The sequence below is a fragment of the Giraffa tippelskirchi genome, chromosome 2, assembly GCF_054371585.1.
Source record: "Giraffa tippelskirchi isolate mGirTip1 chromosome 2, T2T-mGirTip1v1.2.pri, whole genome shotgun sequence".
Lineage (NCBI taxonomy): Eukaryota > Metazoa > Chordata > Mammalia > Artiodactyla > Giraffidae > Giraffa > Giraffa tippelskirchi.
Genome location: NC_137276.1, coordinates 34,418,624 through 34,442,933, shown reverse-complemented (window position 1 = coordinate 34,442,933; position 24,310 = coordinate 34,418,624). Strand labels below are relative to the sequence as shown.

At 40.7% G+C, this 24,310-nt stretch overlaps 1 protein-coding gene across 4 annotated transcripts in view; it reads left to right on the top strand.

Moving 5' to 3' along the window:
* The window catches only part of PLCE1 (phospholipase C epsilon 1), a 359,604-nt gene that overhangs the window by 280,373 nt on the left and 54,921 nt on the right, over positions 1–24,310 (top strand). For 3 of the 4 annotated variants that reach the window (XM_081553509.1, XM_081553501.1, XM_081553520.1), the window contains 8 exons: positions 4,612–5,287; positions 13,167–13,334; positions 14,921–15,038; positions 15,639–15,795; positions 19,287–19,412; positions 19,505–19,641; positions 22,035–22,273; positions 24,051–24,112. In XM_081553509.1, coding sequence (XP_081409635.1) covers positions 4,612–5,287; positions 13,167–13,334; positions 14,921–15,038; positions 15,639–15,795; positions 19,287–19,412; positions 19,505–19,641; positions 22,035–22,273; positions 24,051–24,112 — 1,683 coding nt within the window. The remainder of the gene's footprint in view (positions 1–4,611; positions 5,288–13,166; positions 13,335–14,920; positions 15,039–15,638; positions 15,796–19,286; positions 19,413–19,504; positions 19,642–22,034; positions 22,274–24,050; positions 24,113–24,310) is intronic. The other variant, XM_081553530.1, reaches the window with a different exon arrangement.

The following is a 24,310-nucleotide window of genomic DNA, read 5'->3' as shown; positions in this document are numbered from 1 at the left end:
GAGTTCTTTGCTGGAGTCCACATGCTGCATCTAAGAGTTCAAATGCCACAACTGAAAGATCCCTCATGCCACAATGAAGATCAAAGGTCCCATGTCCCCAACTAAGCCCAGTGCAGCCAAGTAAATAAATACTTTAAAAATAAATATTTTTTTAAATGAGTTATATTTTTAAACAGATTTCCATCGTGCAACATTAGAAAGGTGTTTACTTGTCGATTTATAGTGTCTAACTGAAGGATGCTTCAGAACCTCTTCAGGGGTTAATATAAACTTTCCTTCTCTTTTCACTTCTTGGTCCTCTCCTTAAGGCATATGACCTAAATTTGACTAGGTAGTTTTTTTTGCCAGTACCACATCTTTGATGCCACTTGGTTCCTGAGTAACTCTTTAAGTCCCACCTAATTCCTTCTTGTAAACCCACAGAAATTTGTCTCCTGAGAGAATCAGGCACAGAAGTGCATAAATTCACTATATGATGTGAGAGACAAAGCTAGTTTCCTTCTTAAAGTAATCTTATTTTATTACAACTGCCAATTTTACCTTGGGCATTAGTCCCTAGAAGACTGCCTTTTGGAGGAATTATTAACACCTAACATTAGTTCTTTTGTGTCTAAAATAGAACTGATGCTAAGAAAGATAGTGTCCATTTTCATCCAGCTTACATCATAGCTGAGCAGTTGAAACAGGCTCCAGAAAAGCCTCATAATTTTTCTTTTCCAGACATAACTTTTCATAATGCCCATAGTTTTTCACTGGAAAATACTTGATTTACCTCAGAACTCAAATTAAATGGAATATGGAAAATACCATTTCTGTTGCTAGATTAAAATCAGAAGTTCTATGTCCAAATTAACATATGTTACATACTCATGGAGAGTATTGATACTCTCCAATTGAATCCTTCTTGCTCTTAGGGAAAAAAAAAACAAAACAGCAGCAAGCAGTGTGACTTGGAGAATGTGGAAATGGTCCCAGAGAAAGGAAATAAAAAGATTAAAGAACTTGGATGTGGCCCTGAGGAAAGCCCCTCTAGAGGAACAGCTGGACTGATTTAGCCTAGTGAAAAGGAAATGGGAAGGAGAAGAGGCAGAATAAGACCTTGATCTTTTTTATGTTTAATTATAGTCATGTACTTTACTGAGCCAGAGTCTGTGCTGAGTCACTTGTTACCTTATTTGAGCTTCACCATTACTCTCTGAAAGTGATTATTGTCTTTTTGCCATTAGCAGATGAGTAAAGTGAGGTTCAGAGAGGTTGAGTGATTTGACTAGATCACACAGGGAAGAGGTAGCAGAGTCTAACATTAAACCCAAAGTGACTAGAGGCTGTGACCCTAACCACCTTGCCACATATACGTATAGAATGGACAGAAGTATTATGTAAGAGAACCTGAGTATTGGTTTCCCATTGTTACTGAGAGAAATTTCAGAGGGATTGTAAAAATTTAAACACAAAAAGATTTTCTTCCTTTCTCTTTCTTTCTTCACTTTTTACAGTGAGATGTAACATTGAGAAAAGTGCTTTAAAAAGAGTGGATTTGTACCTAGAACTCAGATCTTGATTTCTAATAAGTCTTCAGTGAAAGAAAGCAAAGCTCCTTGGAGAAATGACTGCTTCTAGGACTGGGGCAGGAAATATACAAGATGAGCCTGGAGTATCTTGTGCCAAAAAAAGTAAATAAATGCTGAGAAAAAAAACTAGAACAATAATGAGGTTATATCAAAGATGCTCAAGAGCCAATGGAAAGTTATATTCTGTTGGCCAAAGCTGGAGCAATTTAAGTAACAAAATAAAATAGTATTAGAGTATAACCCAAGCAAGTAAGTGAAAATCACTCAGTCGTGTCCGACTCTGCAACCCCATGGACTGTAGCCTGCCAGTCTCCTCTGTCCATGGAATTCTCCAGGCAAGAATACTGGAGTGGGTAGTCGTTCCTTTCTCCAGGGAATCTTCCCAACTCAGGGATCAAACCCAGGTCTCCTGCATTGAAGGCAGATTCTTTACTGTCTGAACTACCAGGGAAGCTTTGATTATAACCCAAAGTATTATATAAATATTCACAAGTCCATGTATATAAGTGATAACTGAGCAAACACATGGGGGAGAAGAGATAAATTTCTCATGCAGAATTCCAAATAACCTGTGTGGATACTCTGACCTCTAGGAGGTAGAGCAGACTCACCTTTCCTTATGTGTGGGCTGCACACAATGACTTCCTTCCAAAGGGGACAATGTAGAAAGGAGGTTGTTGTTTTTTTTAAGTAACTTTAAGTGGACACTGTAAAGTGGACACTGAGTAGCACTGCCTCAGCCAGGTCAGCATCAACAGCATACGTCCTGTTGATGGTATGTTCCCTGGATATGATGTGACAAGAATTGCACTTTGCCTCTGTGGTCTTCCTCCCCAGAACCCAGAGCACCAGAATAATTTTGAGAAAATTCTCAGGCAAATTCTAATTGTTGGTCATTCTACAAAATGCCTGACCACTGTTCCTCAAAACTGTCAAGATCATAAAATCAAGAAAAGTCTGAGAAACCATGACATAAAGAAATATGAAGGTTAAATGTAATATGGGCTCCTGGATGGAATCCTGCAACAGAAAAGGGAAATTGGTAAAAAACTAAAGTAATCTAAACAAAGTATGTGTTGTGCTGTGCTAAGTCACTCAGTCGTGTCCGACTCTTCACAACCCCATGGACCGCAGCCCGCCAGGCTCCTCTGTCCTTGGGGATTCTCCAGGCAAGAATAGTGGAATGGGTTGCCATGCCCTCCTCCAGGGGATATTCCCAACCCAGGGTCCCGACTCAGGTCTCCCGCATTGCAGGTGGATTCTTTACTGTCTGAGCCACCAGGGAAACCCAAAGGTACACAGAGAAGGGCATCCTTGGGTGGGCTTGAACCACCAATCTTCCGGTTAACAGGCAAAGGCAATAACGCCACCAATCGTGCCACAAAGACTAATACAAATACTAAACAAAGTGTAAGACTAACACTGATATTAAACAAAGACTAATACTAAACAAAGTATGGGCTTTAATAAATAATAGTGTTTTGTGGTATTGGTTCATGAATTGTGTCAAATACACCACCCTAATGTAAGATGTTAATATAATAGGAAAGATTGGATATGGGGTATGCTATCTTTGCAATTTCTCTCCTAGTTTAAAATTTTTTTAAACTAATGTTTTTGATAGTTTCAAGTGAGTGCATGTGTAGCTACCACCCATTATCAGTACCCGTAAACCCCTTTTTTCCTGTCTCAGTTATGTCGCCACCTTTCCCCCTAGAGAAAAATTCACTGCTGTGAATTTTGTGATAATACATTCTGTTTTTCTTTATAATTTTACCACTTTATGCCTCTCTAAACAATATAGTATAATTTTTGAAATTTACATTAATGTAATCACACAATATGTGTGCCTGTATGTCTTGCTTAAGATTTGTCTGTGTTGTTGCAGGTGGCTAACCATTTTTTGTTTACTTTCGTGGCTGTGCAGGCTGGCGTTATATGAATACATCAAATTTTATTTATATATTTGATTGTTGCTGGACGTTTGGGTGGTTTCCAGTGTTTCCAGTGTGGATGATTTGAGAAGGATCTTCTGATCATCAGATTTGTGAGCTCTCTTGTGGATTTCTTTTCTTTCTTAAGAGTATCTGTTTATGTGAGGCAAGGAAGAACATTTGCTTTTTGAAAGCAGGAGTGGAATCTTGCTCGGGGACCAGGATCTAGACCGAGAGTCTGAGAAGCCCAAGGCCGCTTCTCAGACCTTGTCAAGAGGCTGTCAGCTGCCCAAGTGTCTTGAGGTGATGGGAACATCCCTTCCCAGGGATGTATGGACCAATTCCTCAGTTTTACCCACTCCTTTGCTAGTGATGTCTGTAGATCAAGCAGCGAAAAGCCTTGATCTTAGTAACAGTTCCTCATGCTTCGAAGAGAATGAATCTCTCTTAGGCACATTCCTACTAAAGTAGCCAAATAGAAGAAAGAGAGTCAAGCAGACCAAATTCCTGCCTTGGGTAGGTCTCTTCTGAGCTGGGTAACCTGGAGCCAGGTACTTACCCCTTCTGAACCTCAGTTCCCCCATAGATTAAAAAATATATACACTTAGGGCTGATTCATGTTGATATATCGCAAGAGCCAACACAATATTATAAAACAATTATCCTCCAGTTTAAAAAAATTTTTAAAAGAATAATAAAACTTACTTTGCAAGTAGGTCATATTAATTGCAAAAATGTATGTATTTAACACAAGAAGAAAGACTAATAAGTAACGAAGATTGTTGTTGTTTACATTAAAAATACAATAATATATAGTTCCTTTATTCAACCTGCTCCAGTACTCTTGCTTGGAAAATTCCATGGACAGAGGAGCCTGGCCGGCTACAGTCCATGGGGCCTCAAAGCCTATAGTCATACATGTTGTTAAATATAAGGTTTTAGAATACCGCTATATAAAATCACTCTATGACTTTTATCATTTTATATTTCCTATGCTAATTTGAATTTATAATGGAATTAAAAATGATGTCCAGCGTCAGTGAAAGATTTTTGTTGTCCTTACTTCTGATTATAAGACAGATCAAATTTGTAACTCTTTCTGTCAGGTTTATAATTGGAGATTTGTTGGATTCCGAAAATGACATCTTCGAGCAGCCCAAAGAATGGGACCCTCATGGATCGGAAGAGCCACAGAAAGCCTTTGACCATGGGATAGAGCTCATCCCGTGGTACGTGCTGTCCATCCAAGCTGATGTGCACCAGTTCCTGTTGCAGGGGGCCACAGTCATCCACTATGATCAGGACACGCACCTCTCTGCCCGCTGCTTCCTCCAGCTTCAGCCTGACAATAGCACCTTGACCTGGATAAAACCCACCACTGCTTCCCCAGCCAGTGCTAAAGCAAAACTTGGTGTGCTCAGTAACACGTCTGAGCCTGGCAAATTCCCATTACTGGGCAATCCTGGATTAAGTGGCCTGGTGGAGGGGATCTTGGATCTATTTTCAGCAAAGGCTGTGTACATGGGACACCCTAACATTGATATACACACTGTGTGTGTTCAGAACAAACTGAGTAACATGTCTCTCTCAGAGACTGGTGTGACACTGCTCTACGGGCTGCAGACCACGGACAATAGATTATTGCACTTTGTGGCACCAAAACACACAGCTAAAATGCTCTTCAATGGATTGTTGGAACTCACTAGAGCTGTGAGGAAGATGAGAAAGTTCCCTGACCAAAGACAGCAGTGGCTGCGGAAACAGTACGTCAGCCTCTATCAGGTAAGGGGAAAGGGATGCAGCCTTCCCTGTCTCCTTGGTAGTATAATTTTCCAGATTTATCTTGTAAAAACACACTGGACAACTAGACCACCAAGGTTCATTTTCCCAGCTCTGTCAACTTTCTGCCTGAGTGATGTTGAACAGCTTTTACTTAACCTCTCTGTGCCTTACTTTCTTATCTATAAAGTGAGAAAAATAATGATATTATTCATATTGTCCAAAGGGTGACTGTGAGGCTTAACTAATATGTGTAAAGCCATAATGTAAATTCATACATATAAAGCATAGTGTCTGGCTCAAAGTAGGTCCTTCCTATTATTATTTTGTATGAAAATAGTGACTTCTCACATCTGAAAAGAAACAAGTTAATATAAACATTTTCCCTTAGAGTGAAAAGGGAAAGAATAATCTGAATGCTTTTATACTAATTAGGGACTAGCTGATGTGTTGGAAATCTTCACTTTGGAAACCGAAGTCCTATTTCATCTTCTAATGTGCTCCGTGATTCTCGGAGAGTTATTTAATTTACTGTGTATTGCTGCCAAAGTGTAGAACTTGTAAGATTAAAAGAAACGTTCCCAAATGTGAGATAGTCATAGCTAGAGTTCTTCCAAACCTTATTTGTAGTGGCAACAGCCCTTAGGAGGCAGCTTAAACTGTCTGAGATTTTTGTTAACCCTAAAGTATCAGGATCCCTGGGTCAGGAAGATCCCCGGAGAAGGAAATAGCAACCCACTCCAGTATTCTTGCCTGGAAAATTTCATGGACAGAGGAACCTGGCATGCTATACAATCCATGAGGTCACAAAAAGTCAGACATGACTGAGCAGCTGAGCGCACACACACACATCAGGTACTTTGACACTCCAGCCAAAGGTCCACCAGGACTGGGTTGGGTGAGGTGGTGAGAAGAGACACAGGTGTAACTAGAGCCACATGCTTATGGAGGAAAGAGGGCAGAGATTGCTTGGAAATTGAGTCATAAACCCCACTACAAGGTGACACTATTGGTGGGATTGTCAAATGAGTGGTACAGAGTATTCAGTTTTTCTTTGCTATGTTTTTGTTTCTTGAGTGACTGAAAGTAGCTCAGTTGTGTCTGACTCTTTGAGACCCCATGGACTATACAGTCCATGGAATTCTCTAGGCTAGAATACTGGAGTGGGTAGCCTTTCCCTTCTCCAGGGGATCTTCCCAGCCCAGGGATCGAACCTAGGTCTCCCACATTGCAGGCAGATTCTTTACCAGCTGAGCCAGAAATTATCTTTTCTAGTGTCACAGAACAAATACCACTGTGACTTAAATTACTCAAAGGATTGATGTTCATGTACTTTTCATAGTTCTAACATGTTTCTGACAATTTAAAACATTTTCTGCTCTGGAATGTTAGTAGAGTCACATATGTAAAGCCCCTTCTTTCCTCTTTCCCCACATCCATACAGTACTTAATGAGTAGAGATCATATCCTGAAGAACTCAATTAATTAATAAGCACATAGGCCTATATACATGATTATGCTGCACTGCACAAAGCCAGTTTTAGTTAACTCATCTAAAATGGAAACCAAGGGACCTCTCTGGTGGTCCAGTGGCTAAGACGCCTTGCTCCCAATACAGGGGGCCCAGGTTCTATCCCTGGTCAGGGAACTAGATCCCACATTCCACAGCTAAAGATCCCACATGATGCAACTAAGAGCTGGCACAGCCAAATAAATAAGTATTTTTTGAAATAAAATGGAAACCAAAATGCTTGCTTCCTGTCTACTCCACAGGGAGCTCTCAGTGGTGCCGGCTGCTTGGAAGGAAGGTCTCCAGGAGCTATTATCAATATTGGCTTTCAATTACAGTCATTCCTCAGCCTTCTACAGTCATGAAAATGCATTCAGTCTGGCCATGAACCAAAGTCTTTGGGCTCAATTACAGTCACTGTCACAAAACCTATGTGGTTTATTTGCTCCATTTGTTTCCTTCCCAATCTTACAAAGTAACTGAATTAACATGTAAAGTCTACTTGATTTCTCATTACTAAGTTCACAGTACTGTACTGTGGCTCAAATGGTAAAGAATCTGTCTGCAATGCAGGAGACCCGAGTTTGATCCCTGGGTCAGGAAGAGCCACTGGAGAAGGGCATGGCTACCCACTCCAGTAGATGAGCCTGGGGGGCTACAGTCCATGGGGTCGCAAAGAGTCAGATACAACTGAGCAACTAACACACTGCACAAAGTTTCTCATTTACCCTGGCAACCTTCAGTTTATGCTGAAGGAGGCACCAGATGAGACCACAAACAATGTATAAGAAGAGGTGCTGCTGGAGCTGAGACAGAGGAAGTGACTTGGAGTTGACTTGGTCTTACGCAGTTGTAACCACAGCTATATCCCTCCAAGCTATCACAGTGTAAGGGTAAAAAGGCTCCATATACCTCAGTCACTTCTGAAAACATAGATGGCATTCATCCTCAAAACAATGTACTACACGAGCTGCCTAAGACAGACAACAGTCTTAGACACTCACGAATTCTTTCTTTCTTTCTTTTTTAAGTGAAAAAGGTCAATGAACTACTCATTTTTCCATCATATAGACCAGTTCCCAAATTGTATCAGGGAATATTAAAAAAATGCTAATTTGGCACTTGGAGAACAAATAGGCATCATTCTAAATGCCCCCTTGGTGACTTATAATACAGCTTAGCACATTTAAAGCTCTGAGAAGTTCCAAAGTACAAAAGAAAATTTTAAGCATATCTATAAACTAAAGAAATGTATGAAAGATCTTGATTTCTTCCAAACTTCCGCTAACAGCCATATAAGAACCGAATTTAGGAAGAGCTTATATAGAAAATAATCTTCCTAACATCCGAGTCCTCTTGTGTGATGAATGTTTGCACCGTTACTTTCAAATACAAGTATTTTAGTGCTGCTGCTGCTGCTGCTAAGTCGCTTCAGTCGTGTCCGACTCTGCACGACCCCATAGATGGCAGCCCATGAGGCTCCACTGTCCCTGGGATTCTCCAGGCAAGAATACTGGAGTGGGTTGCCATTTCCCTCTCCAGTGCATGAAAGAGAAAAGTGAAAGTGAAGTTGCTCAGTCGTGTCCGACTCTTAGCGACCCCATGGACTGTAGCCTATTTTAGTGCTAGTGAATATAAACTAAGCTAATGGAAATAGTAGCAAGATATAAAACAAAAAAACAAGAAAAAATAGTGATTTTTGTTTTTGTTTGTTTGGTTTTTTGGGGGGCTCTGCTCTGAGTCTTTGTTGCAGTGCATGGGCTTCTCTTGTTTCCAAGCATGAGCTCTAGAGCCTGTGAGCTCAGTAGTTGTGGCATGGACTTAGTTCCCCCAAGGCATGTGAGGTCTTAGTTCCCTGACCAAGGCTTGAACCTGAGTCCTCTGCATTGAAAGACAGATTCTTAACCCGTCGACCACCAGGGAATTCCCAATAGTGATATTTGTAACAAAGCCTAGAAATACAAGAAATTTTTAAAAAGTCAACTGTGCAGAAATCTGATATGGGATGTGGAAGAAAGGCTGGTATCATGAGCGTTGGCTCAAAGCTACAGGCAGAGCTTGAGAACTCATATATTTGAAAAGATCTCTGGGAAGCCAAGGAGGTTATACACAGGATTATCAGTAAACTTCTTTGTAAGCAACAGAAACAGATTCTGGCTATCTCCAAGGAAAAAGTGGGGCATCTATTTAAAGAGTTAGATTGTTTTAAGAGTCTTTAAGGTATCTTATGCAAAGATATGCCAAGTTAAAAGTATATGAATTTAAATATATATATATATATATGTATTTATTTAGCTCCATGGGTCTTAGTTGTGGCACTCAGGATCTTAGATCTTTGTTGGTACATGCTGGATCCTTAGTCTTGGGATGCAGGATATTTTCATTGTGGCATGCAAACTCTTATTTACAGCATGTGGGATCTAGTTCCCTGACCAGGGCCTGAACCCCCCAGCAGGCCCCCTGCAATGGGAGTGTGGAGTCTTAACCACTGGACCACCAGGGAAGTCCCAAAAGTACAGGCATATTTTTTAAGGAATCAAGTTTCCTAATTCTTAGTGTTCACATGAACTGTTTTCTAAAACTGAGAATGTACCTTCACTTGCTATAGCCCAAATTTAAACCAGAAGGTACATCTTTAATCCATCCCAAACAAGTTTATTGTTTTGTATAAAACAAAAGGAAGATTCAAAGTACATGTTAGTTCCCAGAAAGTCTCCTTTAAAGATTAAACAAGGGCGTCCTGACTTTTACAGGCCTAAAATATTTCCATTAATAGTAAAGCTTGGCCCATGTTAGGAAGTTCTGAATTTCAAAAAACCAAAGCAGTAGGGGCTGATTCTTTTATCTGTACATGGTGATGGGTCTATTAAATTTTATTAAAGATTTTATTTTTTAGAGCATTTTTAGGTTTACTATAAAATTGAAAGGAAAGTACAGAGATTTCCCATAAACCTCCTGTTCCCACACATACAATAGCTCCTCCACTATCAACATCACTGACAAGAATGGTACATTTTTTACAAAGGATCAGTTCAGTTCAGTTCAGTCACTCAGTCGTGTCCAACTCTTTGCAACCCCATGGACTGCAGCACGCCAGGCCTCCCTGTCCAACACTAACTCCTGGAGTTTACTCAAACTCATGTCCATTGAGTCAGTGATGCCATCCAACCGTCTCATCCTCTGTCGTCCCTTTCTCCTCCCACCTTCAATCTTTCCCAGCATCAGGGTCTTTTCCAAGAAGTCAGTTCTTCGCATCAGGTGGCCAGAGTTTTGGAGTTTCAGCTTCAGCATCAGTCCTTCCAATGAATGCTCAGGACTGATTTCCTTTAGGATTGACTGGTTAGATCTCCTTGCAGTCCAAGGGAGTCTCAAGAGTCTTCTCCAACACCACAGTTCAAAAGCATCAATTCTTCGGTGCTCAGCTTTCTTTATAGTCCAACTTGCACATCCATACATGGCTACTGGAAAAACCATAGCTTTGACTAGACATCCTTTTACAAAGGATGAACCTACGTTAGCATGTCGTAATTTCCCAAAGTCCATAGTTTACCTCAGAGTTCACTCTTGGTTCTCTACAGTCTATGGGCTTGTACAAATATAATATATTGACATATATCCATCACTACAATACCATATGGAGCATTTTTGCTTCCCTAAATATCCTATGTGCTCTGTCCGTTCATCTTGCTCCCACTCCATCCCACCCTCTCCTAGTCCCCTGCAATCACTGATCTTTTTATTGTCTCCATAGTTTTGCCTTTTCCAGCTGTTGTACAGTTGGAATCATAGAATATGTAGCCTTCTCAGATTGGTTTCTTTCACTTAGTAATATGCATTCAAGTTTTCCCCCATGTCTGCTTGTGGCTCAATAGTTCATTTCTTTTTATTACTGAACGAAATTTCATTGTCTCAGTGAACCACAGTTTATTCATTCACTCACCTACTAAAGGATTTGTTGGTTGCTTCCAAGTTTTGGCAATTATGAATGAAGCAAGTATAAACATCCATGTTCAGGTTTTGGTATAGACACAAGTTTCCAACTCATTTGGGTAAATATCAAGGAGTGTGATTGCTGAATCATACAGTAGAAGTGTGTTTAGTTTTCTAAGAAACTGCCTTCTAAAGTGGCTGTACCATTTTTCATCCCCACCAGCAACAAATGAGAGCTCCTACTGCTCTGCATCCTCACCAGCATTTGGTGTTGTCAGTGTTCTCAATTTTGGCCATTCTAATAGGTGTGGAATTGTACTTCGTTGTCTTATTTCACGTTTCTCTGATGACATATGATGTGGAACATCTTTTCATATGCTTATTTGCCATCTGTATATATACTTTGGTGAGGTGTCTGTCAAATTCTTCGACCTATTTTTTGACTGAGTTGTTTGTTTTCTTATTGTTGAGTTTTAAATTTTCTTTGTACATTTTGGATAATAGACGTTTATCAGATGTTTCTTCTCAAATATTTTCTCCCAGCCTGTGGCTTGTCTTCTAACTTTCTTGACCATGTCTTTTGCAGAGAAGAGCTTTTAAATTTTAATGAAGTGGTCTGCTCTGTTTAAGCATTAATGTTTAAGAGTATTAGTTAAAACCTATGGATAAAATTTTATAGGATTTTGTTTTTGTAATCAGAGTATATTATGCAATAAGGTAGTTAAAATCTGTTTATGAAATTGTGTCACTTTGCAGTCAATTTGGTGACTTGTTAGTAGGAACTCTCTCCAGCAGATCTGCACCAGGTGGAATCATCTCCAGCCATTTTCATTCTCCATATCACTCCATTCAAGATTCATTTTCCAGGAGTGGAGGTTTTTTAACTTTTTATTTTGTATTGGGATATAGCCAATTAGCAAGCAATGTTGTGACAGTTTCAGGTGAACAGCAAAGGGACTCAGCCATACATGTATCCATTCTCCCCCAAACTCCCCTCCCATTCAGGCTGCCTCATAACATTGAGCTGTACTATAGAACCTTGTTGATTATTATTCATTTTAAATATAGTAGTGTGTACATGTCAGGGATGGTGAGTTTGATTGGCTTATTTGGATCCTATACCAACCATTGGTCAAGGGAGGATGTTCCCCATTGATTGATAGACCCAAGACTGTATTCAGTGACAAGAGATAAAGTAAAATAGGGTATGGTTAAAGAAAATAAAAATGACCCATAGACAGGCATAAATCGCAGATATTCAGGACAGAAGGTCACCAAAAGGTTTCATCACATATCATTCAAAAGATCACCAAGTATCCAACTCACTAAGCATCCTGGGATCCGTAATGGGATTCAGGAAGTAGGAGGTCACAACTCAAGCCATCAAATCAGATAGTCATTGAACATTAGGAACAAGCACACACATGAAGGGGCAAGCACACACACACATGCACACATGCTCACGTGCAAAGTCATTTTATTGTTTGCATATTATCTACAACAAAGCCAAAATCTATCTATAAGCACTTCTTTGCATTTGCAAAGGAGGACTAACCTTAAAAGCTTGTAGAAAGTAAAGAGAGTAAATAGAAATTAGATTTAAAAGGTGCTTTTTCTACAACTTGTGAAATATCAATATTGTCTTTAATTCATATGTGACTTTTTGTAGTTTTATTAACTTTCCTGACTTATAAGGAGGATTGTTGAACACTGTCTAATTACTCAATCCCTTCTGATACTCAGTACATGTTACATAGAGCTGCCTTACAAGAAGTGGCTATTGTAAACCATCATGTACCCACTAAGGATGTTTTTACTGCTCAAGACATCATAATATGCATGGTGTTCTCCGTCCCCTGGGCTCTCTGTCCTTGGATATCAGTCACTGAGGAAGATGGCAGCTCAACTACTTAAGGTGCCCCCAAAGCCCTTCAAAATGAATTTCATGTACTCCACCTACTCTGATTTCAAGTCAGACTGTGCCAAGCATCAAGCTAGGTGAAAATACAGCTGGAGTGGTGCAATAACAAATAGAACTTGATTTTACTTCAGTAGAGTCATACACACACATACACTCTCCAAGTCCTTCAAAGCCCAGATTTACAAAGTACATCTTAATGAATTTGCCTGCAGTGATAATGCTGGAACATAACTTCTGAAAGTGGAAAGGGAAATTTTTTGTTAATCCCAATTGAACGTGGCTCTGTTAAAGCACATCACTAGAACTCAGCAGGATGTGACCAGCACCACAGAGGACATGATGAAATCGCCAACAGAGAGTCCAGACAGTTAGAAAATAGAGCCACTTTGGTGGCCAGATCATTATTCTTTGGTGACAGCCTGTGCTCCTCTGCCTCTGGGAATTTCCTGAAAGCCTTTGATACATTTACTCCCCCTTTACTCATTCTTCCCTTATATGTTCAGAATGTGTCTCTTTTACAGGAGGATGGACGATATGAAGGCCCAACTTTGGCTCAAGCTGTGGAGTTGTTTGGTGGCAGGCGATGGAGTACTCGAAACCCCAGCCCTGGGACATCAGCAAAGAGCGCCGAGAAGCCCAACACCTTGAGTATAAGCAACGCCAAGAAAAAGAAGAAAATCCTTATGAGGGTAGAGTGTTACTTGTTTATTAAGCATCCAACCCAATCATCTGGGACCACTGTGTAATCTACATACCATAAACTATTTTAGGTCATTTGGATTGGGGACAGGACGAGATGTAAAACAAAATACAAGAGCTTACCAAGTGCCCACTGGATGCCAAGCCCAGTACTAGGAATTGAGTCAACACCAGCAAAAAGTCAAGGTCCATAGAGGGACACAGAGATGCTAACAAACACAGTGAGATCTAAGTAAGAGTCACTGTCAAGCTGTCTGCAAAGTGCTGTGGGAGTAGAGAGAAGGAGACTGGGAGTCAGGCAGTGAAGGCTCCACAGAGAAGGTGAGAGGTGGGTCTTAAAGGACATATAGGATTCACCAGGCAGACAGTGCAGGGGAATGCCTCTCTGGCACAGGAGGCCCTGGGTTCAGGCTTCAGGTTGGAGCATGTGCTCTGTGGTGGGCAAAGAAAGGATAGTAAGGAACAGAGATCATATCAGGAAGGTCTTGGAGGGTCAAAAGGCTAGAACTCAATTTAAAATATATTAACAAGAGAAGCAAGTGTCCATCCACCAATGAAGGATAAAGCAAAGGTAACACGTACATACAATGCGGATAAAAAGAGGGAAATCCTGTCATGTGCTGCAATGTGGATGACCTTGAGGGCATTATCCTAAGTGAAATAAGTCAGTCACAAAAGGACAAATACTGCATGATTCCAGTTATAGTTATGAGATACCTAGAGTGGTTCAACTTTTAGAGACAGAAAATAGAATGGTGGTTGCCAGAGACTAAGGTGAAGGGGAAAGGGGGAGTTGTTTAATGAGTATCGAGTATCATTTTTGCAAAAGTGAAAAAGTTCTAGAAATGTCTTGCACAACAAGATACAAATAGTTAGCACCACTTTCTCTATGGTACACTTAAAAATGGTCACGTGTGTGTTTGTCGCTCGGTTGTATCTGACTCTTTGCAACCCCATGGACTGTAGCCTGCCAGACTCTTCTGTCCATGGAATTCTCCAGGCAAGAATACTGGAGCGGGTTGCCAGTTCCTTCTCCAGGGGATCTTCCTGTGATCCAGGGATTAAACCCAGGTCTCCCACATTGCAGGCAGCTTCTTTATCATCTGAGCCACCAGGGAAGCATTAAAAATGGTTAAGATGGTAAATTTTGTGTTTTGATTTTAGCATGATATATATATATATATGTATGTATTGCTCTATATTATATATTACGTTATTTATACTATTACTATAGTGTAATACATTTTATTCATGGTTAACTGGAAGAAGTTCCACTCTTTGCACTTGAAGGCTTTTTATGCCTAGGTTGAATTTATCTGCTTCATAATTCTGCCTCTTCATAGACTCTAGGGATCTTATGCCTTCTCTTGTCACCCTTTCCCCCAAGGAGTACTGCATTATCATGAAGAACACGTGGGATAAACAGAACATGGGAACACTTGGTCCACCTTCACATAGGTCTTTACTGGTTTCACCAGGGGGAGGTGGTACTGATGGTGGATCAGTGAAACAATAGGGACCCACCTGAGCTAAGCAGTGATGGGAAAGATAAGCATGATGAGTTTTCTGTTCCCAGGGTGAGAGTGGAGAGGTGACGGATGACGAGATGGCCACCCGCAAGGCCAAAACGCACAAAGAGAGTCGGAGCCGGAGTGGTTCTGATCCTCAAGATGTCAATGAACAAGAAGAATCAGGTAAAGCAGCATCTTCACATCTGAGGTTTTTTTGATGGGAAAATATATGCATTTGGTTTTAAATCAAGATTTAAGTATTGCAGGCCTTCTTAACTAAACTCTTTATCTTATTAAATACACTTACCTTTGTTTTTAACTGGATGATGGAACCCAAGGGGCAGTTCTGCAAACACAAGTTTGCAAACGTAAGTTGTACTTAGAAGAAAATACTAACTAGTTAACTTGCCATTATTGACAAGGAATATTAGATTTGAAAGATACAATCAAATCACTGGATTAGACCAGTGATTCTTACCTCCTGGCTGGATATTAGAGCTTTTTAAAGACTCTCTGCATGCCCTAGCCACACCACACCCCAGCCCAACCGATTCAGACTCTTGTCTGTGTGAGTCCAGCATATCTATGCACTGTTTAAGTTCCCCAGATCATTCTGATGTGTAGCCAGGACTGAGAACTCACCAGAATATTTTAATGCTTATTGTATAGTAATTGCCTGTATAGACTGATTTCCTCAGACATTCAGAAACATCTCTTCTCTCTGATTTCTGAGGGAAAGTATAATCAGAGTCATTGTCTCTTTTCTGTCTTCTACTCTCACAGAGGCAAATGCCATCATGAACCCTCCTAACCCCCTCCCTTCCAGAAGAGCCCACTCCTTGACCACGACTGGGGCCCCTTCCTTGGCTGCCGGGACATCATCTCCCATCAGGCCAGTGTCCTCCCCTGTGCTGCCTGCTTCCAACAAGAGCCCGACCAGGTGCGGCCTTAACATGATAAAAAAAAAAAAGGACCCTTTACACCATTCAGGTTGTGTAGAAGGGCATCCTCTTCTAGCTCTCTGTCGAAAGATGGTCTCTAACAATCACTTTAAGACTGAAAACCCCCAAATTTTTAAAGCTATTAATTTTCTTGACTGCATTTTCCTACTTTCTCACATTACTATTATACACACTACTTTCCAATCCCACAGACTGTAGCCTGTCAGGCTCCTCTGTCCATGGAATTCTCTAGGCAAGAATACTGGAGTGGGTAGCCATTTCCTTCTTCAGGGGATCTTCCCAACCCAGGGATTGAACCCAGGTCTTCTGCTTTGCTGGCAGATTCTTTACCATCTGAGCCACCAGGGAAGCCCCTCACATTACTATGCTGCTGCTAAGTCACTTCAGTCGTATCCGACTCTGTGCGATCCCATAGACGGCAGCCCACCAGGCTCCGCCGTCCCTGGGATTTTCCAGGCAAGACTACTGGAGTGGGTTGCCATTTCCTTCTCCAGTGCATAAAAGGGAAAAGTGAAAGTGAAGTCGCTCAGTCGTCCGACTCTTAGTGACCCCGTGGACTGTAGCCTACGAGGCTCCTCCGTCCGTGGGATTCTATAATGGCTTCTAATTTTTTTGACAAACCAATCCTTCAAAGGCCAGTAATAGTAACAAAACCTGAGCTGTCAAGTTTGTAAATCTGCACTGTCTGATCCAGTAGCCACTAGCCACAGGAAAGGACTTCCCCAGTGATGCAGCGATAAAGAATCTGCCTACAATGTGGGAGCCACAGGATCCCTGAGTCAAGAAGATACCCTGGAGGAGGGGTACAGTAACCCACTCCAGTACTCTTGCCTGGAGAATCCCATGGACAGAGGAGCCTGGCAGGCTGTGGTCCATGGCGGCACAAAGAGTCTACTTAGCACAGCACACAGCCACAAGCAAACAAAAAACAGTTAACTGGCTATTTAAATTCAAATTTAATTAAAATAAAATTTCAAATTCAGTTCCTCAGTCACACTAGCCACATTAAAAGTGTTGCATAAAAACCACTACAATATTGTAAAGTAATTAACCCCCAACTAAAATAAATAAATTTATTTAAAAAAAAATAAAAGTGTTGCATAGCTATCACAGGCTGGTAGCTACTGTATGTGCTAATCAGTGCTGATAAATAACATTTCTATCATTGCAGAAAGTTCTATTGGATAGCATTGCTCTAAATGAAGAATAAATGTTTTAAAGTAAGCAACTTGATCCTTTGCTAATGGGTGAAATATATTTAATATTCCTCATGTATAAGATATACATGTCTGGAGAAATGAATGTCTTACAGCCAGTTGGAGAGGTTTAGATATAATCCTAAAGCTGGTATTATTTTAAATAATTTTTTAAGGTCCATACCAATTAAAGATTTGAAAAACAGCCACCCTCTAAAAAAAAATATATTAAAATGAAAGTCTTTCAGAGGAATGAGAATGCCATACCATCTCCCTCAACCCCACACTAAAGTTTAAGAAATGTTGAGATTCCAGACAGAACCATGATAAAAAAAAAAAAAAAAAAACAAAAACCCGATATTCTATACTTTGTCAGAGAAGTGGGAGGAGGAAATGGGTCTGTGCAGGTACTGGTTTAAACATTTTCGTGCACACACACACGTAACACACATGCATCACCCCCCTTCTCTCCTTCTCTTCCTCCCCACATCTCCCTCCTCCCCATGTCTCTTTTTCTCTCTTTCCCTGTCTCTCTGTCTCTCTCTCTCTGTACTCTCTCTGTACCTCTCTCTTTCTCTCTCTCTTGGAAGCTTACCATAGATAAAAACCCTACAGTAAATCCTCTTTTAAAGGGAAGCATCCTTTCACAGTGTGAATAATGAACCTAATTTCTACATTTGGCTTAACTGGGTCACAGGTACCTGGAAATTCTTTTTACCACTTTTGCAAGGTTTGTAGGTTTGTAACAAAACTAAAGCTACAAAGAATCAGAATTCTTTGCATTATATTTCAGCCTAAACAGTATCCTGGGAAAATAAAACAGCCACATAAGTACAATTAAGTGACCTTTCCCTTTATTTCAGTCACTCATAAGCAGGAAAAGGAAAGACAAAGTAAACAAGGAAAATCTTTTCAAAGAAGTAAAAGTAGAAAGACTACTATGCCCGATGCAAAATCAGAGGACCCCGCCATAGGAGGACAGGGGGCCAGAAAGGGAAGACAAGGCAGGAGAAGAGAAGTCAGCCTGAATACTCTTCAAGGAGAAAGCAAGCTCGAGCCCTAGGAAGGAATCGAGTAGAAGAATAGAGGTTCCTAAAGTTAGAGGGAGTTGAATGCCTACAGACAGTAGCTGATCGGGGAACCAGAGGAAGGAAGGCGTGGAAGATACGTGTTTAAATTCAAATGACAAACCACTTTGTTATCAGACCATTGTCCTCTTCTTCAAGCTCTACCCTTGGTTTCCCACACCATACTGGGGAATCAACAACCCAGGTCTACAAAGTATAATACCATAAATCTATCCATTTGTAATACTCTTCCATTAATGGAGGTGACCTTCAGATGTCAACACAAAATAATTTTCCATAAATAAACACTGTTGAAAGGATCAAGGGAAAGCTAGCTATTCACTACAATATTCTCTCTATTTTCTTATATATTTGATGAAATATTTTAAAATGAAAAATTAAAGACGAAAACAAAATTCAAAAGAAAGAAAGATCCTACTAATTGATTTGACCAAAAACCAACCAAAACATTCCTCATACTCTCCTCTCAAGGAACCAGCATAGAAAATAAAAAAATATTGTGAAAGAGCTAGACTGAATTTTTGACCCAGATGACTGATATTTTTATATTAAATAGATACAGCCTTGGCAGGTGCAAATATAATTCTAAGCAAGAGTTGGCTTCTTTCCACCCTTAATATTTTTGTGACTCACATTTTCCATTAGCATTAAAAGCCCTTCCTTGTTTTCATCTAAAAACTGGTTAAGAAAGGAGAAAGGGAAGACATCGATACATCCAAGATTTTCTTTTTAAATGTGTTTCTATGATTTAAAATATATGAAAGCACATGAATAATTTTCCATAAGTTATAACTGCACAATGTGGGGCTCTTTTTTAAAATGACTTTACTTCAAAACCACTGAATTTATGGTTTTTTCCCCCTCTCATTGACCTGTGATTTCAAAGACCTGTTTTGATTTGCAGAGGAATATTAACTCAGCTTTGTGCCCTTATTAAATAGGCTGTAAACATGAAGTGGTTTCAATATATAATGTTTTATTTCCTCTGATGCAACATAGATGAATTTGGAGAGAAATGAAAAGATGTAATAATTAAAGCAATGCTTAGAAAGAAAAGAGCCTAAACTTCTTCAGCAACTTTGCAGTCCATCTTTCTACTCATGTTGCTAATCCGAGAATGTCTCTTAGGGCAGAGTGACAGAACCAGACCCAGTTCTGTCCATCAAGGCCGTGTCTTTGTTGCAGTGCTTGGAATAGCAGCAGCTGCTGGCCAGGGAAGATCAAAGGAGGGATGCAGGGCTTTCAGAGCTTCATGGTTTCAGACAGCAGCATGAGTTTTGTGGAATTTGTTGAGCTGTTCAAATCATTCAGGTATGGCTGGCTTTCTTCTCAGCCTTTCCTCCTTTTACCCTTTCCTTGTTAAAACAAAGCTAAAGATGAGGTGTTCTCCATTCTGTGCCCAGTGTGAGGAGCCGCAAGGACCTGAAGGACCTCTTTGACATCTACGCCGTACCCTGTGACCGAGCTGGCTCTGAGGCAGCCCCCCTCTATACCAACCTGACCATTGATGAAAATATCAGCGGTCTTCAGCCTGACCTAGGTTTGTGTGACAATTTAATATTTCCTTTTGAGACCTTTCTACCTAAAAATAGTTAGAGACCCAGTTATGCAAACCTTCAGCCTGTGCCACATGGCACGCTACAACCAGGAGCATGGTGAGATGCTTAGAGAATCATTTCTCTAATGGGAGTGTCATGGGGATGGTATTATTAGCATTTTGGACTAGGAAATTCATCACTGTATGGGTCTGTCCATAGAGTCCAGAATATATTCAACCAGTGGAGCCTTCCAGTCATTCTGACAAGTAAAAATCCTTTCCCACTTATTTCCAAATGTCCACGAAGTCTGTGCCATGTCCCAGTTGGGAACTACCAGTTTCTTCCCTACCTCCAGGTGGGTGGGTGTTCCACCCGATGTTGGGAGCTGTCTGCCCTTTGACAGGAGGGTCTTCCCTGACCTCAGCAAAGTACTCCTGCCTGAACATTCAGGACATTTTTCCTAATCCTTAAACCAGAATCTCTATTCCTTGATCCCATTTACTGCCACCACCATTACCATCACCACCCATGTATTTTAGGCCTATTGTTTTTCTCTTCTGTTCTTGTTGGAAACCATAAACCTTTCTAAAAAGCAAAAAACAAAATGAACATAGTCCTCTTTCCTGCATTTTCTTTTTTAATTATTTAAAAGCATATGGTCCTTAAGGTAAGAATACTAACCTTTTTCAACCTTAGCTATAAATGTACATAATTGTGGATTTGTAAGTAGTTATAGTTTTCAATGGAGAAGGCAATGGCACCCCACTCCAGTACTCTTGCCTGGAAAATCCCATGGATGGAGGAGCCTGGTAGGCTACAGTCCCCGGGGTCACTAAGAGTCGAACACGACTGAGCGACTTCATTCACTTTTCCCTTTCATGCACTGGAGAAGCAAATGGCAACCCACTCCAGTATTCTTGCCTGGAGAATCCCAGGGATGGCGGAACCTGGTGGGCTGCCATCTATGGGGTCGCACAGAGTTGGGCACGACTGAAGCGACTTAGCAGCAGCAGCAGCAGCAGCAGCATAGTTTTCAAAAAAAAAATAATAGACTATATTTTTAGGACAGTTAAGTTTACAGAAAAATGAGCAGAGAGTACAGAGAGTTCCTGTATGCTCTCCCCCCATACATACAGTTACCCCCTTAGTAATTTTTTGCCTTTGTTACAGTTGAGCCAATATTGATATATTTGAAGTCCATAGTTTACATTAATGTTCACTGTCTGTGTTTTCTATAGGTTTTCACAGAAGTATAATGACATGTATTTGCCATTACAATAATATACAGAATAAATAGTTCCACTGTCCTAAAGACCCGCTGTGCTCCATCTTGTCATTTTCCCACTCTCCTCTGAACCCCTGGCAAATACTGATCTTTTTCCTGCCTCCGTAGCTTTGCTTTTCCCAGAATGTCATATAGTTGGGATCATATAGTAGTAGTATGTAGCCTTTTCAGACTAGCTCCTTTGACTGGGTAATATGTGTTTAAGGTTTCTTGATGTCTTCTCATGGTCTGACAGCTCATTTCTTTATATTGCTGAGTAATACTTTGTTATGTGTATGCTTGCCCATTCACCCGTTGAAAGACGTCTTGGTTGCTTCTAAGTTTTAGCAATTATGTATAAAGCTGCTATAAATATTTGGTATGCAAGTGTTTTTGTGGACATAAGTTTTCAACTCACTTGGGTAAACACCTAGGAAGGGAGTTGCTGAATCCTATGGTGAGCCTGTATTTAGCTCTGCAAGAAGCTGACACACTGTTCTCCGTGGTGGTTAGAATGAAAATGACCGGCCATACCAAAGTGGGTGCAAATGTGGAGCAACTAGGGCATTGCTCGTGGGAGTGTGAAACAGTACAGCCAGCTCAGAAGAGAAGTTGGCTGTTTCTTACAAAATAGAATGTACTCTTACCATATAATCCAGCAACTGTACTCCTTGGTATTTACCCAAATGAGTCGAAAACATATGTTCACACAGGCACCTGCACACAAATGTTTACAGTTACACTTTTAAAGCACAGAAAAACTGTAATCTTAAGGGTATGTCTTCCATGCGTGCTCAGTCATAGAAGTGGTTATTCTCAAAAACCAAAGTCTGAATTCAGCCTAAAGTCCCCAACTGAATTTACATTAGTTTGCATCTGATACTGAAGTTTATGGGCTTTTAGGATTATTGACCTAGCTCTCTTCATTTCTTTTATTTATTCACTAATTCATTTTTTTATTCCTTCAACTATGTGAAGCCAGGAAGAAGCACTGAGCTTGATGGCTTGTTTAGACAGATCAGGGAAGAGTTACTACAGCTTAATATTTCCACAACACCATTATCTCCAAAATGGGCTTTATGAAAGATGCTGGCTAGCCTGTCCATGTTCTGTTGGGTGGATCTGTTTCAGATTTGTTGACCAGAAATGTCTCAGATTTGGGGTTATTCATCAAGAGTAAACAGCAGCTGTCCGACAACCAGAGGCAGATATCTGATGCCATTGCTGCTGCAAGTATTGTGACAAATGGCACCGGGGTGGAGAGCACATCTCTGGGTGTATTTGGAGTTGGCATCCTCCAGCTCAATGACTTCCTAGTGAATTGCCAAGGAGAACACTATACTTATGATGAAATCCTCAGCATTATCCAGGTTTGTATCTTTTTTGTGTGCAAGCACATGTGTAAAGCTTCTGACTATTCTAATTATTTTCTGCTGAACCTTTACTGTTTTTATAGTTCCTTCCAATGCCTTTAAACTCTGGCATAGAAATAGAAGGTTATGTTTTTTTTAAAATGCCAAATATGTTAGTGTTCTTATTTAACATACAGTTAACATAGGTCCTAAGCCTTTTTCTTTTGCTGTTGTTGTTTAGTTGCTAAGTCATATCCGACTCCTTTTCAATCCCATGGACTATAGCTCACCAGGCTCCTCTGTACATTGGTGCTTCCCTGGTGGCTCAGAGGTAAACAATCCACCTGCCAGAGGAGGAGACTCAGATTTGATCCCCGATTTGGGAAAATTCTCTGGAGGAGGAAATGATAACCCACTCCAGTTTTCTTGCCTGGGAGATCCCATGGATAGAAGAGCCTGGTGGGCTACACTCCATGGCATTACAATAGTCAGATACAACTTAGTGACTAAACAACAAGTCTTCTTTTACCCAGTGGCTACTTTAAGGAATCAGTACATGATAGTTTTTTGTTGTTCCAGCACATGCAATGGAACTGGTAGTTAGGTCATCAGCTGTTTTGATTATCTAACAAATGTTTATCAGCTTCTACTGTAGGCCTAGAAATATAGTAGTTAAGAGGATCAAGTTCTGACCTTCATAGCAGTTTACATTCTAGTGGGTGAGGCAAACTATAAATGAATAAAGGTATCATGTAATTTCAGGTAATAATGGGCTCTGAAAGGAAACTGAGCAGCGTAAGGGAATGGAGGGCTGAGAGGAGTAAGCCAGGGCCACTCGAGGGAGGTAACACTTGGGCTGAGCCCTGAATGATTAAGCCTTGTGAGGGCCTAAGGAGAGAGCTTTCCAGACAGGGAGTAGCAAGCAGAAGGCAGCTTGAAGTTTGTGAGGAATAACAAAAGCCAGAGGGACCATCGCAGACTTGATTTCAGACAGGTGGTCAGGGGCCAAACCATCCAGGCATCTTAGGCCATGGTAAGGAGTCCATGGGAGATGGGAAGCTGTTGGAAATTTTTGAGCAGGGGAAAAACATGATTTAAGTTTCTAGTTTCTAAGAGGTCACTGTGGCCCCACTGGAGTATAACCTGTGCTAGGGAAGGAGTGACGGCCAGAGAAACGGGGAAGGAAGCTGTCACTGTAACCCAGAGGAGGCGGTCATGGCTTCCTCTAGAGGGTGAGAGGAGAGAGGGGGCCAGGTGGTTCACTGTGGCTGCGCCACGTGCAACAGAATTAGTCTAGGCTTTTAGCCTCCTTTGTCAATTGATTGGGGATCAGTGGATTCGCTGGCCAGCAACTGGACTTGATCACTGGCAGTGCTAAAAATGTAAGGTTATGATCACATGACTGAGTATGCACTAAGATATGATGGAGCTTGACCACTGTCCTGAGCGGATCGTCACATTTCACCTCCCACCAACTCTGCAGTAGCTGCTGTTCTGATCCCCATCTTCACCTGGATAAACTGATACTGTTTGTTTCCATATAAATCAGCTTTATTCTTTTCTCCCTCTCTTTTTTTCCTCTTAAATAAATATGCTTCATATAATAAACTCACACATAATAAATGTTTTCTCTTGGACTGAAAAACTACATTTTACCACTCCACAACTAAATTAGTCCAAATATTTGGTTTAGATATTTCCTGATGAAAACAGAACCGTTTTAAAAAATTATGTGGCAGTTTTTTTCCCTTTAGTTTCCTTTACCTAAATAACACTCCTTTTGTATCCCTTGCAGAAGTTCGAGCCTAGTGTTAGTATGTGTCATCAAGGCCTAATGTCATTTGAAGGATTTGCAAGGTAACTTTTAAAATATTTTTGCCCATCATTTAAGCATGTATATTTTTCAAATAGACTCGTAGATACAGAGAACAAACTAGCTGTTACTAGTGGAGAGAGGGCTTGGGAGAGGGACAAGATAGGGGAAGGGGGACTTCCCCAGTGGTCCAGGGGTTGAGACTCCACATTTCCAATGCAGGGGAAACAGGTTCAATCCCT